The following is a 16,784-nucleotide window of genomic DNA, read 5'->3' as shown; positions in this document are numbered from 1 at the left end:
TCCAACCCACCAGATGCCCAAACTACCTTTGCTACCTGTTTGGTCTGCAAATCAAACGCGGTGGACAGCTACTACACCAGACCAATTGCACGAGTGTCCTGCACAGAGCCAGCAGGACATGGAGCTGAATGTATCTGCGCGGCAGGTACGCCGGCTGCAAACCAGATATATCAGATGTGATTCGCAATAAGTGCAGCCATGCCAGGAATCGGCACTTGTTAGCACTCGATTACCAATCGTCATCGTCGTCCTTTTCATCATCTGCACAAATGAACAGTCAGCAATCTAGTAAAGCTGCCATTGTAACTTTGTAAAAACATACCGCTGCCGCTGACTTTCTGCTTTCTTTTAGCGAGAGCGTCCTGCAGAGCCCCTGCCAGTCCGCCCTGCGGACCTCCACCGGACGGTGTCGACGCCGCAGGAGTATCGTTGGCCGCGCCAGGGACCATGGCCGCACTTCGGTCTCGCTTCTCCGAATCCTTGACTTTGCGCAGGCCACCACCGCCCGCGGCTCGGATGGATGCCAAGAGATCTTCTCTTCCTCCGCCGCTGGGCTTGGGTAGAGGAGGTGCTGCGCCCCCTGGCCCTGGAGGAGGCGGTGGAGGAGGAGGCGGCGGAGCACCTGCGCCTGCTGCTGGAGGAGGGGGAGGAGGAGGGGGTGGTGGTGCACCAGAGCCAGCTGGTGGGGGAGGAGGTGGTGGAGGGGGAGGAGAAGGTCCAGAAGACGGCGGTGGTGGTGGGGCAGGAGGGCCTGCTGGCGGAGGAGGAGGAGGAGGTGGTGGTGGTGGTGGACCTGAACTGGATGGCACTGGAGGAGGTGGAGGGGGAACAGGTGGACTGGAGACGGCTGGCGGGGGAGGAATGGGCCGAGTAGAAGCCGGCGGGGGCGGCGGCGGCGCAGCAGCTGGACTTCTCGGAGGCGGTGGTGGAGGGGCCGGTGAAGAGGGAGCCGCATGGGGTATCTTGGGAGGCAGCTGAGGCGGTACCGCAGGGCTGGCTGCACGGGGAGGGGGTGGAGGAGGAGCGCTCGGTGCGGGACTGCGACTCGGCGGAGCTGGCGGCGCGGACACCTTCCGGTCTCCCTGGGACGGGGGAGGAACCCCGAATCTCGGAGCGCTGTCGTCCATCGCGGTCTTCGGGGGCCGCGGAGGCGGTGGAGGCCCGGGCGTCGATCCGGACGCAGCCCGCGGTCGTGCAGGAAGTGCCGGACCCGGGGTGTGGGCGTATTTGCCAGCCTCTGCGATGGGCGGAGGGGCACGGAACCTGGGGCGTGGCGGAGAGGGTTCGCGAGCGGTCGGCTCGGGACTGGGAGAGGCATCTGCGCGGGCTCTCCGCGACGGGGGAGGGGGTGGAGGGGCTCCTCGTCGACTGCCGCCGGTGTTCTGCGGGCTGATGATCTTGGGGGGAGGCGGCGCCGACGGCGGCGGAGGGGGGGGAGCTTTCCCCTTCCGCTGGTCCTCCGCCGGGGCCTCTGCGGTCCCATCGCCATTGGCCTGCTTCTGCTCGATATACGACTTGATAAAGTCCGAATTCTCCGCGATCTGGTCCTCGGTGATGCCCATCTGCAGGAGTTCGTCCAGAAGCCCCCGCCAGGATGGATCGACGGAGTCGAGCGGAGACGGTCTGCTGGGGGGCTGAGACTCGGGGGGCGGAGCGCTGTGGATGCCCGACGGGGACCGATGGCCCCCTAGTATGCTACCGAACAGGGAACGGCCGACACCCTTGCCGTTGGCGACGGGCGCTGGGCCTTGTCCTCGAGTCGAGGCGAACGGGGCCTGCTTGGTCTCCTTGCTGGCATGCTTCTCCCGCTCGTGCATCTTCTTGATGAAGGTCTTGGCCTCCTTCTCATCGGCGAAGGACAGACCGGCAGGGCACTCCTCGAGCTCGAAGGTGTGGAAGAAGGTGCGGTCCTGGTTGTAGGCGAAGCCGTCGTAGATCTCCTGGTCCCAGATGACGCCTCGTCCGGCCGGCTGTGTCGATGTTAGCAACGGTGTCCCGTTCTCCGGTCAGGGGCTGGCGACCTACCGACACATCGACCAATTTGATCCAGAACGTGTGGCCGACCAGGTCATTGCAGAGGACGGCCGCCCCCTGCAGACCGGTGTACTTCCATCGCTGGGGATCGGGATAGGCGACGTAGAGGCGCGCGACGGCGACGGCGAGGATCTTGTTGGCGGGCTTGGGGACGGTTCTCTTCACGGTCTCCTTATCGGCATCGCTGAGGATGGACGGCATGGTGAAGCTCTACGGCGTGAGAGAAATGGTGACAGCTTCACGAGAGAGCAAGAGGAGAGGGGTTAGGCGCCAGGATACTGATCGAAGGCCCCCAGACGCATCGCAAGGCTGGTGGCACGACTCAGGGACGGAGCTGAGCGAGAGACGAGGAACGGGTGACAGAAGTGGACGGAGAGGATGCAATGAAACAGGTGAAGCTCCGGCCCTGGACGAGGCCGCAGACAGCGCGGAGGAAGAAGACGATGGAGAGAGCGTCGGGCAGCTGGAGGAGATGAAGATGCTCCGTTCTCGACGACGTCGCAGTCTTCGTCGGCGGCTCCGGACACGCTGAGCCACGCACCGCCCCAGCGGGTCTTGGCCTGGGGGAAGATGTATACAGCAGATATCGTTTAGACAGCTATATGCGCACAACAGGACTAGTAAAATTGAGTTCTATTATGTAGAACTAAGTCTATAATTTGCCACTTTTTCCTTCCAGCTTGAGGAATAGTGTCTGATTTCTATGATGCAGCTGAGCTCGCACTTCTGGCGGTCTGCCCAACCGACGTCATCGTGTCCACCAGTTATATAGCTGCCTGCACGACAGCCACACCCAGATATATATTCCTCTTCCACTATTTCTCATTCAAGCATCATATCAATCACACCTCTAGAACATCTACTCAAGCCAAACACTTCAGTTCGATCTCTTTGCGTCCACCATGCCCGAAGTCCCCCCGAATCCCAGCGACGTTCCGCCCACCGCCACCGAGCAGGGCGACAAGGAAAAGGTCAGGGAGAGACACCAGAACCTCTCCTCCCAGCACCACGATGACCACCAAAAGTCCGGCCAGGACCAGGAGTCGCGCAAGCCCAAGGCCCAGGATTTCATATCCAAGGGACCTGTGATCCCGGACGGTAAGGGGACCTTCCTTTCCGCTACTTTTCTGCAATATAGCTGACAACCCCTGTAGAGATGCCGCCCAAGGCGTCCAGAGAGGAGATTGAGGCGCGCATGAAGGAGCTGAACAAGTAGACATCTATTCTACTGTCTTACACTGTACTACTAGACGTAACGGTTCATCGGGACCATGGGAGGCTTAGTCGGTTTCTGCTGCGCATGTGGTCAACGGATGGGCGTGATGGGGATCCTCCAAGACGAGGATAGACTGGAATTGCATTTCCAACCAAGTTAATATCTGTCTGCTAGGACGCCATGTACTCTACTGTACATTAGAATTCAAAAATAAGCTTTCACGAAGCTGCGTTACCTGCCACTACTCAGCTATGTGTGTGTGTTGCCATATAGTCCACGAGGGGTTTTATCCACACTAAGTTCAGAGACGAGCGTAGTCAAGTCTCCAACTCTCCAGAATCCGCTACTCATTTCACCCTCCTGTTGGTTACATTTTAGTAGTCTTCACGCTTCTTTTTCAACCTTGCGGAACATGATGGTCGATCCCGAAGCATGTGTCCCACTAATGATACAACCACCAAATCAGGTAATGTAGCACGACCAACACTGAATGAGCAAAAAGAAAGTTCCCTCTAAACTTATCATTATCTAGGTAAGTATCTAATAAGGCCCCAACCGACTGACACCATCCATGCTCCTCAACAATCCAAATGTCAAGTTCCTTGAATTCTTCTTTTTTCCAAAGCCCAGGAAGCAGTTACCATCACGAGAAAAAAAAGTCCAGAAGCTCAACATCTCGCGGGAATCAATCCGGGTAAGAGAAAGGCCTTAATTCAGAAATCTCCAGCGGAACCCACCAGCTGCTGTGTTTGAATCCTTGCATTTGTTCGTCAAGTGGGAATAGAGGAGGGCCGGTGTCTCTATACTGTCCGCTATTTCCTAGACAGCGGTGTGTTTGTTCCTGAGATCTAAGGCTGGCATACACGTGGAGGGGAGGTGTTTCTCTACATGGATCCATGACGCGGCCAGACGCTAGAGCAAGTGTGTAATACAATGGGGATGGAGGACCGCGTTAGGGTCTGTCAAGAGCTCTGCATGAGACTTGGCAATTTACTTTTGCTTGAGCAGTATCCGGAGGATTCATTTATAGGTAAGAATTTTCTTTTCTGTATAATGGGAATATTTACTCCACAATATCTAAAGGTTAGATGCCAGTTTCTCGGGTTCAGGCAACATTGCACGGTCATATCTCTACGAAAGAGTCATTTGCTGACCGTTTTACATCCGAAGCAGGCCCATTCCTGTCTGCCAAGGAGTTCCACGATTGGTTTACATTCCTCTGTCGGCGTCAAGTGCCTGATCCCTACACACTCCCCATCGAGCCATCGAGTTATCAACTCTCCGATGACGCTGCAATCAGATTCGCACCCGGAGGACCTCTACCGGAGTAATGCCATGTGAAGAACTGAGAATCAGAAACTTCGACACGTTCTCGAGATTGTTGATCAGGAGAAATTTGTCTGGCTGCCCGAGTACTAGGCGACACGCCGGATAGTGTAGTATTGGACCGGAAAAATGACCGGCAAAAGTATCTGCTCAAGATTTTGGAACAGTATAACAGCACCGTGGCGCCTGTAGTACTAGGTAGTACACGTAGTCTCTTGATCCATAGATAGATAGATAGAAAGATTCAGAATCAGCTTCACTCTATTCCAGAGATATATATAGACGCCTCATCAAGACAAGCCCCACTACACCGTCCGGATCAACTCCAGATTATCAAATATAAATACCGCTCAACAAGCAGATTGACGTAATCAACTACTACTCCTTTTCTTCTCTTGCAAAGTTCCTTCTAGCGCTCTGGAGGACCCCACACGCACTTTCTGACATGATACCACAGTTGATCAGCTCTCGAACATACCCCTCCATCCAGGTTTGACAATTCGGGGCCTGTCCTCGGTGTTAGCAATACCGAGGAAACTATACACTATAATATTACACCAAGAAGTCCCTCGACATATTGTACATACCCTAACATCAAACGGATCCTCACTCCTCCCCGGCGGCCTCACCCCCATCGCCAACAAGAGACGTATCAGCCACAAACCGCTCATCGACCTCCGCAAGCGGAACGAGCTCATCCGGGGCGCGCATCGCGTCGAAATCGTACCCGCGGCCGAACTCGAGGAAGAACCCCGTCGCGGGGTTTCCGGTGATACGCTGATTGACCTTGCCTTTTCTTTTTAAGTTGGCTTGTTCCTGTTGGTGCTCCTGCTGGTGCTGCTGGCTCGGTGTGGGTGTGAGTATGGGGATGAAGATGGCCCAGTGAGCGGGTCGGGGGCCGTTGGAGAGGATGGCTAGGTAGATTGTCTGGGGCATGAGATTCTCTGACGAGTAGGTGAATGGAGTATTCCACTGAGGGACCTAGTACCTTTTTGTTCAACTATACATGCATCTAGTAGAAAGAGATCGGCGGTCGGCATGTGTCTGAGTAGTCCCAAATATAGTAAACTTCTGCCTGTTAAACGGAACCATTGCTTCGTCATAACACAATATGGGAGAGCTTTGGCTTCTCCTCATGTTGTTTGATTACCTATCATCTTAAACTATAAAACTGTCACATTTTGCCTAATTCATTTGTTACGATCCACGGCTCCTACCCTTGCCATATCAACTTCAAAAATCAAACAGCAATGACCCAACCGCCCCTCCGCAACAACCTCGGAATCATCAGCGCCCTGGGCGCAATCAAACCAGACAGTCCTGCCGACCCGGTCCAGATGCTCTGGCAGCTGATCGTCATCCACTGGTTCCCCCCGCAGGAGGGGTACAAGTATCATTTTTCTATGGCCCCTCACCAACACCGACGAGAACAATGCCCGCGAGAGGCTGCCAACGGATCCCGGCTATCATAATGAAGGATGATGCCACAGAATGGGCAGTAGACGTTGGGCCGACCGTAGTCCATTAGATCTCGAGACGCAGAAAGATCTGGGAGCAAGTATCCATCTGCCTGTCTGGCAATAAGTAGTTGTCGTTGCCTGTCTGCACAACGGGTCTCGAAAGGCTACCGAAATGCATAAAGCCCACGCCCTGTCCCAGAACGCCAACGTGCGAATCATTTCAGTAAAAAGGTTGTGTTTCTAAATGCGGACAATACTTATTGACGCGATGCAAGGGTAAGGAAAGCCTCGACGATCAGAGTTTCCTACAGTTGCATATCTACATATAATATATCGAAGTCAATGTTGAATGTAAAAAAAGGAGGGCACTCCCAGTATTGCTATGATATTCTCTTAACTTAGTCTCAGCCAGTACATCCATGTAGGGAGGGATAAAGGTATTCATTCCGTGCAGATAAAAAAAATATCAAGACATAATCGGGCTCAACCGGGAATCGAACCCGGGACCTCTTCCATTTCGGCGACAACCGTGGAACGGTGGCCGGGCGGACTAACCTGGACCCGAAGGAAGAATCATACTGCTAGACCATTGAGCCGGATTCTTGCATCTTATTGACGTCACAGGCTTTTTTTCATATATAAGGTACCTGAGTATTTCGTACTGTATACGCTTGAGAGCGATATTCCATGTGAACCTCCCATGTTAGGTACCCTAAGAGCGTCTGGGTGCTGAAGCATGGTAAAAAAGGTAGCATACAAAGTCATGCGATATATGGTAGATGAAGGTGACCGATACTTCTTATATGGTTGAGGCGGTCAAAAGTACCTGTGACGTACTGTACGTATGCTTCGAGAATCGGGCCACCACCAACGACGTACCACGGTCGATAACCTCTTTGACCCCCGCCATTCTTCCCCATAGCACATGAACGGGATACCCTGATATCTTTCTAATGCATATATTAGGTAGAGCTCATCCTGACTGGACGTCCAACATGCCCAGAACATCCGTTCTCTCTACCCACATCGGCGACTGGCTCTCGCGCGTCACCAGCACCAGTCGCCGCAACCTCGTGGCCGTCACGATAGCCACACTCGGGCTGGTCCTTATCCCCGTCGCGTACCAGGACTACAAGATGTTCCTGAGCTACGGGCCCGGCGGGGTGCCGTACAACGTGCTCGGTTGGCTCGGCGTCTCGCTGGTGCTGGCGCCGCTGGGCTCGGAGATGTTCAGCGTGGATGAGTACGACCGCAACCCGGACAAGAGAAGCTGGCTGCCGGACGATGAGCCCATCCCGCACAGAGAGGGGAAAAGGCCACGCGTGGGACCGCATGTGGTGCCGCAGAGGCAGTTGAACCAGATCCCGGGGGATGAGATGAAGCAGGTGAGCATGAGCCTGCTGAACTGTGTATTCATTTCCTATTTTGGTTGCCATATACTGCACTCCTGTTATTCGTACAGCAAATTTATTTACTTACTTCCTGCTTATGGACTCTATACTAGAAAAGACCTCCAAGCTAACAAAGTACTATAGAAACTCACCACCGCCATCCGCTCCCTTTACGAACAAAACAAGCACCTCCTGAAAGTCGGGCAGTCCGTCTACGAGAAGCACACCGAAGCGCTCTTCCTCGCAGACAGTGTAACCGGGAACAATCCTGTCGGGGAACACTCGGTGGGCGAAATATCCCATGTCCACGGGACAAGTGATCACTCCGTACATGTCACGCTGGCGCCGCAAGATTGTCAGCTGTATACTTCCCAACTTACGTCTGAGACTGAACTAACGAGCACATTGCGCAGGCAAAAAAGTCCTCCTCGCCGGCTGGGGCCAGCGGCATGCTCTGGACGGATCGCGCATCATGAAGCGCTTCGGCGGCCCGGGAAAGTACCTCCCGCGCGAGTACATCCTCATCTACGCCCCGCGCAACGATGCGGAGCTGCAGACTGTGCTGCGAATCGTCCGCGCGTCGGTCGGCTATATGGCGAACACGAGGGACGTGAAGTCTTCTCAAGAGTCATGAACTTAGCTTGTCTGAGGTCGTTCTCAGGGGTAAGGTGTGTACTTGGATGAAAGGTGCTACCCTATCTAAAGTACTGCATCTGCATAACGTCTATGACTGGTGAAGTATACGCGACGTTGACATTATCGATTGCGGCAGTCACCCATGGGCATGGTAAGTATTACGTATGTACAGTACTCTACTCTGGGCGATCATCTTTAGGGATATTTAACGTGATCTCGTCTCTATTTCAGATTCTTCCTGAGTAGACACTTTCTTGTTTCCACTATTATTCATACACGGTACTTTAATAGCTCATTTTTCTTTCTTGCTAAGAAATATATGTCAAACAGACATATTTTTAGACATAGCAGCCTCTAGCCGCTGAAACACTTTGCTCCTGCATAGGTCACATGGGGCAGTTTATGCTTGGAGCCGGGAATCCAGTGAGATACTTCATAAAGCGGATAGTTAGTGCTCTATCTGTTTGTTTAAATGTCTGAGGAGGCTCCCGAAACCTATATACAGATATACAGACCAGTCAAACATCGTGGAAGATTCCGAGGCCATTAAAGTGGCGTTTTCACCGTATAAATGGCAAGTCAACACCCTTGAAGAACCGTTTTATCTCAGTAGTAGGGTAAGATAGGTTGATTGAGCATGGGTGGGTTGTAGGAAGCAGGAATCAGGCTGACCTCTACGAGGTTGATATAGGTGAGCAGGTTGGGCTGGCTAGGTCTGATCCGGCAACCTCCGACATTTTATTCTATTCAAAATTGCTCATGTCATTGGCATGGCCTATAAATCACTTCAAACAGTTATACTTGGGGCACAGGTCTAGCCGGGCCGGGATTGCGTATATCTCCCTGCTACAAATCAGCCTACTTCTGGAGTCACCTAATTGTCTTCGTGCCCTAATTTCTTCAGAGCTCCCGGATGGAGGAACCCTTAGGGGAACATCATCACGTTGAATCTATGGATTATAGCTGCTCGCCCCAACAAGCAGAAAAGATCTTCATCAACACAAAGAGCTAGCACAGCTCTATATAGGAATTATACACAGCGCTTCATCTCCCCTAGCTCGAGCATTCTTAGTGGTTTCTTCATACGAGTCATTTGCAGGCCTATTTCAGCAGGTATTTCTTTCGGCGCCGATTGAACATTCTCCTTATTCGGTATCTAGCGACTAAATATTCTTGGAAGCCCCCGTTTTCATTTTCATCCATTCAACCCAGACAAGGGAAGCCTGGATGGAAACAGAGTCTTTGTGCTTGGTAATGGCAAGGATCATCTCCCAGCTGCGTAAAGATGGGATGATTAAGACCAGTTGTTTTCTTCTTGAGAAAAAAAAAGAATCTTTACCAGTTCGACGCCATTGCAGTTGCCCAATGGGATTCGGATCAAAGAAGGACATGAGTCGCTGACAGCCTTCAACGATCAAAACAATGGATCCATCCGCCTTATCGCCTTCCGTGTCTTTCTCTAAGAACTGCGATTACGAGTCGAGCATATCGTGTATCCCGAGATGTTGGCATTTCTGCCATATCCTTCACGTGTGACTCTCAGCCCTTGAGAACGAGTCTAATATTTCATCCCAGGATGGCGGGCTTGCCATTCTCAACAACAGAAGTAGAAGTAGTACCAGCCGACTGTTTTCTTCTCTATTCACCACCCAACTCCGGTGTGTCCGATGGAACAACACATTCCATGTCCTTGTTTGTTCACTTTCGTCGGATTTGGTCTACATATGGGCCTCTTTATGCTTCTTATTCCTATCTAAGAGTGTTACTCACTGTCGTTCAATCTTGTCCAGGAACAGCAACATCCGACTATATACATGCTAAGCTTTTATCTTCTCTGCTATACACTGAGCTTTGCTGCTACATTAATCTTTTGCTTTTTTTTTCGATTCAGAGACTACTTCGTTGAGATATATATATCCAAGTTGAGACAAAATGAGCACACAACTACAAACACTAGTCGCCACACTAAACGGACATCCCTCGGAGGAGCAGCTTAAGGCTCTCAAAAACTTAATGCAATGTGACGGGCCCTTCCACATGGGCATGTACTATGAGTACTTTGGTCAGTCCTTAGACCAATTTGGCTCCGTTATGAAGTCTCATCTCGACGACTGGATGTTTATCAACCAAATAAAGAACGAGAGCGTTCGCACTGTAGTAAGGAAGGCCTTTGGGAGGGCAAGGTGATCATGGTGAATCCCCACACGGTGGTAGAGCTGCTCGGGGGCAAACTCAAAGAATTCTCCAGCCCCGAACTCCCGCAACCGCCGACGAGTTACATCCACTCTGTGATTTTCTCCATAACGTACTGATAATCACAGCGACTGGAACTACTTAAAGGACGCAATTAACAACCTCTCAAAACTCGAGACTGGGTTTTCTTTTCTATTCTTCTGAAGACTCGCAGAAGGCTCAGACCTTCCTGCCTGATATCACATTCGGCGACAAGAAGAACGCCGACATCTTGGGCAAAGGTTGGGAGAAGATACCTAAAGCATTTCCCGAGCAGGTTGCTTCCATCGGTGTCTCTAAAGATCGTCTCAAAAAGATAAAAGAAATGAAAATGATGATCTTTTCAAAGATGAGCTGCGGAGACTGCAAAGAAAGGCTGAAGGCAAGCAGTGACAAGCCATGTACAGCTCCTCAAGCCACCAGGCGGTGGAGGTGAGGCAGCCTAAGCGCCATCACACCCTTTCCTTTCCCTTCTGTTTGTTTTCAGGTATTGAATAGGACAGACAAATCAAGTATGTTACAGTCCTCTGGCAGGAAGCAACTTCTTTCATGAACTCTTGTCATCCACCTGAAAAAAGAGATACCCTTCCTAGGAATATCATCTCTTTGTAAAATGACACTGAAAAGGTGTTTATAAGATAATTGTTAATAATGGCTGAATGTAAGCTCTTTGATCTCCTGTAGGTTAAACACTTTATCATAGATCATCAAATGGATTTGTTATACAGGGAGATATTCTCAACTTTTCAGAGCTCACCCATTCTGTACAATAGTCAAAGGTGCTTTGCTTACATTACCTGAGGCGCACATTGAATGGCAGAATGATAATGACTGTCAATGTATCTCTGTGTTCTAGTACTTAGATTCTGCTAAGGAATTTCCTTACTCAGAGTAAGATTATTCCAAGACATGCTTATGGAATATAAACATGCTATACACTTCTAGATTATATCTTTCGCCAGCCTTCTCCTGCTACCTTGAAACTATTGGAGGGTACCCAGACACCATAAAGGTCACAAACCCTAGGCAAAGTCAGCGAGGCGGCGAGGTTTAAATGGCTTAGCCATCATCTTTGTATGTTAACTAGTTAACTAACATAACTAGTTAACTAGGTTACGATATTTTACCGCTTTAGGCAATCGAGCTGCACTTCCAACGTTTTAGAATATAGATCCTTGACCAAATCACTTCACGAAGAGAGCTTCCACACGGCATCTCATCAAGACAAATAATGAGAATAATAATACTGTCAATAAAAGCACAGCACCCTCGTCGACTTCCGTATTGGTTGCGGCATCCATTAAGACCACGTGACCGCCCGTCGCTCTTCGAGTTGCCGCGCGCCGGCCCGGTACTCGGACGCGACGACCATCGCTCTCATGCCGCCCGAACGCTCAGGTCCGCCGGTGAAGTTGTCCTTGCCTCTGGTAAGTCTGGTCTGTTATTCCATGGTACTCAGCGCTTCTTGCTAACGGTGTCGTGCCCAGCAATACCAGCAGGACCTCTTCACGGAGCTGCGTGCGGAGGATGAGCTCGTCATCCTCGCCCGCGGCCTAGGGCTGCTCCGCCTCGTAACGAATCTCTTGCATTCCTACGATGCCGCGGGGAATAATCTAGTTCTTGTGGTTGGGGCGGATGATCGGGAGATTGAATGGATTGGTGAAGGTATGGTCTGTCAGATAAATGCATATGGAGGATTGAATGCGGGGAGCAGGACGATGCTGATATCCTTTGAAGCGCTGGCAGAGCACTATGCGATTAGCAAGACCCCCCTCGCTAGGGGGTTGAAGGTGATCAATACCGACAGGGCTACGGTGCCTATGAGGTGTGTGCTTTGCGATAACCGTGGCGGTATTCGGATTGGACGCTAATTACAGTCAAGGGAGAAGATGTATGCGCAAGGAGGTATCCTGAGTGTGACATCCAGGATACTGGTTGTGGATCTTCTATCCAGTATGTAGACGAGCGCCTGGGGTTCTCGATACCTAGCTGATATCCTCTCAGAGCTCCTCGACCCCGAGAAAGTGACCGGAATGATTGTACTTCATGCGGAGAAGTAGGAAGCCTTGCTCCCGTTCTTAAAACGTATCCTAACCTCGCAGCAGGGTCGTCGCAACCGCTCTCGAAGCCTTCATCATCCGCATTTACCGTCAGTTCAATAAAGTAGGCTTTCTTAAAGCCTTCTCGGATTCCCCTGAACCGTTCACGACAGGGTTCGCGCCGCTGTCCAACATGATGCGCAACCTCTTCCTGCGCAAAGCGTCCCTGTGGCCTAGGTTTCATGTCACCGTGGCAGAGTCCCTGGAGGGACGGAAGAAGGCCGAAGTGATCGAGCTCGAAGTTCCGATGAGCGACAAGATGAGGGAGATCCAGAATGCCGTTCTTGAATGCGTCGAGACGAGTATTAGCGAGCTGAAAAAGGCAAACTCAGGCCTTGACGTGGAAGACTGGACCGTTGACAGCGCATTGCACAAGAACTTCGATGTGGCTATCAGGCGACAGCTTGATCCGATATGGCACCGTGTCAGCTTCAGGACCAGACAGATCGCGAGTGATCTGACGGTTCTTCGAGCTATTTTACAGTACGTTTCCTACATTCCGTCTTGATCTATATTGCTGTGGGGTACTGACTTAGGGAATAGCTCATTGCTCACGTACGACGCCGTCTCTTTCATGAAATACCTGGATACCATCGTTGCCGCCCATTCCGCACCCCCTGGATCAACCAGGCATAATTACTCTCCGTGGCTATTTCTTGACGCTGCGCACATCCTATTTCAAACTGCAAAGTCCCGTGTGTACCGAGGAAAGATCAGCGGTAATGATATGCCCTCTTCGTCCATCTCCTTTTCTGCAGCTCTTCAGCCGGTTCTGGAAGAGCAACCGAAGTGGGCCGTTCTCGCGGATATTCTAGACGAGATAGAGCGGGATGCATACCTCAATCCCGTGCCCAGAGACGACTCTAATGGAACTATATTGATAATGTGCAGTGATCAACGGACGTGCCGGCAGCTTCGAGAATACCTGGAAACGATGCATGTCAAGGTCGGCAAAGGAATGGAAGGCGACGAAGACCTCGATCCTTTGGAAGAATCCGACAATAAGCCATCCGCAGAATTGATGATGCGGAGAAAGCTGCGGGATTACCTGAATTGGAAACGTAACTTCTCCCGTGTGAACGAGAATTTGTATGGCGCCAAGTCGAGAACGAACGATTCGACGCCTGCACGAGGTCAGAGTACATCTGGAGCACTCAATCCAAACCAAGGAAGAGCGCCACCCAACAAGCGTCGTCGAGTACGTGGTGGCGGGACGGCTTCGAACGCCCCTGGACGCACTCCCAACACTAGTGTACAGGCCGAGGTCGAGCAACCCGAGCAAGTTTCAGGGCTGCTAGAGGAGCTTCAGCCCGCGTCTTTGGAAGAGGCTCAAAAGGAGGACGTGTTCATCGACCTTTTGGAGGACATGGAGGACCACTACGAGTTATACGATATGAACGATCTAATTATGATACACCCCTATGATGGCGACATGGATGAGCATATCCTGGAGGAGGCACGGCCGCGGTACATCATCATGTACGAACCTGATGCCGCGTTCATCCGGAGGGTCGAGGTATACCGCAGTTCGCACACGGACAGGAATGTGAGGGTATACTTCATGTATTACGGGGGCTCCGTCGAGGAGCAGCGATATCTGAGCGCTGTCAGAAGAGAGAAAGATGCATTTACAAAGCTTATTAAGGAGAAAGGGGTATGTTATCTCTTCCGAGGATACTTGATGACATCAGCTAACTGCTTCTCCAGAGCATGGCGCTTACCCTCACCCACGACAAGAGTCAGGAAGATCCACAGGAGCAGTTCCTCCGGACAGTTAACACTCGTATCGCTGGTGGCGGTCGACTAGCCGCGACAGCGGCGCCGCCTACGGTTGTCGTTGACGTCCGTGAATTTAGAAGCGCTCTTCCATCCCTATTACACGGCCGCAGCATGGTTGTGGTCCCCTGTCAGTTGACAGTGGGAGACTACGTTCTGACTCCGGACATCTGCGTCGAGCGCAAGTCTGTCCGCGATCTGATCAGTTCCCTCCGCAATGGCCGTCTCTATAACCAGGCGGAGACCATGCTGCAGCACTACAAGAACCCTCTACTCCTGATCGAGTTCGACCAGAACAAATCCTTCACCTTCGACGCGTTCACATCCGCATCCACGCCCGGACCCAGCTTCTTCTCCGACTACGTCTTCTCCTCCTCCGGCGGCGGCGCCACCTCATCCATGTCCGCCAACAGCTCCCTCGTCAACCCCTCGAACCCCAAATCCGCACAGCACCTCCTCGTCCTCTTGACCCTCTCCTTCCCCCGCCTGAAGGTCATCTGGTCCTCCTCCCCGCACCAAACGGCCGAGATCTTCGCCGAGCTGAAGAAGAACAGCCCGGAACCGGACCCCATCCGGGCGGTCCAGATCGGCCTCGACATCGACGTCGCCTCGACGTCGCACAGCACGGGCGACGCCATCATGGCCGCCTCGGGCATCGAGACCCGCACCTTCAACGCACTCCCGCAGGACATGATGCGCGCCGTTCCCGGGGTCACGCCCAAGGTGCTCGAGTTGCTGGTCCTCGAGACGGGGAGTATCCACGAGGTGGCGAATATGGATGTCGAGCAGCTGGATCCGCTAGTCGGGAGGGAGACAGCGAGGAAGATCGTGCGGTTTTTCAGGAAGAGTGTGTTTGAGGATGAGGCTGGTGGGGTTGATTGATTAATCACTACTGTTTAGGCACATACATTGCTTTGCCATGAGGTTGGAATTTTAGTTTAGGGTTTCCATTTTTCTGGTATGGCGTTTAGTAGGTAAAAGGTTAGCTTGCCTTAAAGAGTTGGCAGCGAAGTCAGGTACCTACCTAGGTAGTTCCCCGGTTCCATGGTCTATTTATGGCATACACATGTAAGCACGTGTCTCCTTGCCAAACTAAACAGTCTACAGTTTATAATTATAGTCTACGGTACGAACTTTATATCTACCAGGAAGATCAAGGGAAATAAATGTGGAGCATTAAATGAATCTCATAACCGTTTCCATAAAAAGCTATGACGGCAACTTTTTTTTTGATGCCTCTATCATTAATCACCATGAAAACGAGAAATGGGACTATCAAAAAGAAGAAAACTGTCGAGGTGGCAGACAAGAGAAAAATGCCTCGCTCGAAATCCGCCTAGGGACAAATGCAAGCAAGCCAACCATTTCCTCCGTATAAAACGACCTATGCAGCATACTCCGATGGAGAGACCGTTAAGACAACGTCGAGATTCGATTCGTGAGAGAAAACCAGCCAGGTCAGGTCATTCCCAAATCCAGCACGCGCAAGAACGAATTAGGATCCTTCACTGATCATTTTTATTTTTCCATCCGTCCGGATCAAGAAGTAGTGTGTTGGAAGAGACTGGCAGGTCAGAAACTCCTGACATCCGTTCCGGAGGAGAGATGAGATAAGATAAAGGAACGTCTGCACGCGCTGCCTGGTGGCACCGTTTGTTGTTGTCGACCATGGCGCGATACCCGCGAGGGCCAGGTGGAGACGGAACACACGGAGACAGCAAAAAAGTTCCGGTGTGTTGGCCCTTGCCGGGTTGTATAGTTGGTGGATGTTGGGGTTTTTTAGATCTCGTCGACATCGATCTCCTTCTCGTCGGCGCTTTCGCGGTCCTCGTCGAACTCGACGTTGTCCTCCAGACCCTCGTGGCCGTAGGTGTCGGTCTCGTTGATCTTGGCGGTCTCGGGCAGCTCACCGTAGGCCTTCAAGCTACGGGCCTCGTCGGCGCTGTACTTCAGGATGACGTCGCCCTTTTCATCCTGGTAGTCGCGCAGGGAGAGAAGGATGATGTCTCCCTGGTTGATCCAGACCTTCTTCCGCAGCTTGCCTCGGATGTGTGCCAGTCTCTTCTCGCCGTCGAAGCACATGGCCTCGAGACGGCCGTTGCCCAGCATCTTGACGACCTGCGCATACTCCTGACCCTCCTCCTTGAAGGTCAGTTCGCGCTTCTCGTTGTCGTTCTCGTTCTTTCCGCGACGCCTGTTCTTACCACCCTGTTGATCTTTGTTAGCCTGCTGTTCTTTTTTCAAACTTTCGGTGTGAAGTGCGGGAAATCGCCATCCCAGAACCTCATCTCATCCCGCTTCCCACATGGTCCGGACGCAGTCTTCCCGTGCAAGGAGACATGCCGTCCATGGAGGAGCGGTGATGAGATGTAGTGCAGATGGGATGATGCTGATGTCGTGGCAAGGCGGGGGAGGGGTTGAGTGCTTACCTTTCCCTTGTTCTTGGGCATGGTGGCGGTCTGACTGCTTCACGTAGACTCTTTCCGTATGCAGTAGTAGTATGACAAGCCTGGGGTATCGAGAGTCTGGGCAGGAAAGGTTGTCGCGGAGAGGTGGATGGTTGTCAAGACGGCGGAGTGAACGGACGGGGGGAATTTCGACGGTGCTAATATAT

General features: G+C 52.0%; 6 protein-coding genes and 1 non-coding gene across 7 annotated transcripts; 3 read left to right on the top strand and 4 right to left on the bottom strand.

The window, feature by feature from the left end:
- Positions 1 to 229: 229 nt before the first annotated feature.
- Positions 230 to 2,235, bottom strand: VTN00DRAFT_9033 (uncharacterized protein; the record flags this gene model as incomplete). The annotated part of the gene is made up of 3 exons (XM_069435949.1): positions 230 to 261; positions 323 to 1,970; positions 2,026 to 2,235. The coding sequence occupies 3 exons, from the start codon at positions 2,233 to 2,235 to the stop codon at positions 230 to 232; spliced, it is 1,890 nt and encodes a 629-aa protein (XP_069285843.1).
- A 701-nt stretch (positions 2,236 to 2,936) lies between these two features.
- Positions 2,937 to 3,250, top strand: VTN00DRAFT_9032 (uncharacterized protein; the record flags this gene model as incomplete). The annotated part of the gene is made up of 2 exons (XM_069435948.1): positions 2,937 to 3,132; positions 3,189 to 3,250. 2 exons carry the CDS (start codon positions 2,937 to 2,939, stop codon positions 3,248 to 3,250), a joined length of 258 nt encoding a protein of 85 aa, XP_069285842.1.
- Positions 3,251 to 5,182: 1,932 nt separating this feature from the next.
- On the bottom strand, positions 5,183 to 5,512 carry VTN00DRAFT_9031 (uncharacterized protein; the record flags this gene model as incomplete). Its single annotated transcript, XM_069435947.1, has 1 exon — positions 5,183 to 5,512. One exon carries the CDS (start codon positions 5,510 to 5,512, stop codon positions 5,183 to 5,185), a length of 330 nt encoding a protein of 109 aa, XP_069285841.1.
- Positions 5,513 to 6,515: 1,003 nt separating this feature from the next.
- Positions 6,516 to 6,632, bottom strand: VTN00DRAFT_t156. Its single transcript has one exon. It is a non-coding gene; the product is annotated as a tRNA-Pro (tRNA).
- Positions 6,633 to 7,031: 399 nt separating this feature from the next.
- VTN00DRAFT_9030 (uncharacterized protein) lies at positions 7,032 to 8,061 on the top strand (the record flags this gene model as incomplete). The annotated part of the gene is made up of 3 exons (XM_069435946.1): positions 7,032 to 7,421; positions 7,572 to 7,782; positions 7,841 to 8,061. The coding sequence occupies 3 exons, from the start codon at positions 7,032 to 7,034 to the stop codon at positions 8,059 to 8,061; spliced, it is 822 nt and encodes a 273-aa protein (XP_069285840.1).
- Positions 8,062 to 11,674: 3,613 nt separating this feature from the next.
- VTN00DRAFT_9029 (uncharacterized protein) lies at positions 11,675 to 15,052 on the top strand (the record flags this gene model as incomplete). Its single annotated transcript, XM_069435944.1, has 8 exons — positions 11,675 to 11,722; positions 11,783 to 11,960; positions 12,033 to 12,120; positions 12,178 to 12,248; positions 12,300 to 12,351; positions 12,401 to 12,877; positions 12,938 to 14,048; positions 14,102 to 15,052. The coding sequence occupies 8 exons, from the start codon at positions 11,675 to 11,677 to the stop codon at positions 15,050 to 15,052; spliced, it is 2,976 nt and encodes a 991-aa protein (XP_069285839.1).
- An 897-nt stretch (positions 15,053 to 15,949) lies between these two features.
- On the bottom strand, positions 15,950 to 16,620 carry VTN00DRAFT_9028 (uncharacterized protein; the record flags this gene model as incomplete). The annotated part of the gene is made up of 2 exons (XM_069435943.1): positions 15,950 to 16,378; positions 16,600 to 16,620. 2 exons carry the CDS (start codon positions 16,618 to 16,620, stop codon positions 15,950 to 15,952), a joined length of 450 nt encoding a protein of 149 aa, XP_069285838.1.
- Between the last annotated feature and the right edge of the window lie 164 nt (positions 16,621 to 16,784).

Source organism: Thermoascus crustaceus (genome assembly GCF_041956765.1).
Source record: "Thermoascus crustaceus strain CBS 181.67 unplaced genomic scaffold VTN00scaffold_6, whole genome shotgun sequence".
NCBI classification, from domain to species: domain Eukaryota; kingdom Fungi; phylum Ascomycota; class Eurotiomycetes; order Eurotiales; family Thermoascaceae; genus Thermoascus; species Thermoascus crustaceus.
This window is presented reverse-complemented; position numbering and strand designations above follow the sequence as displayed.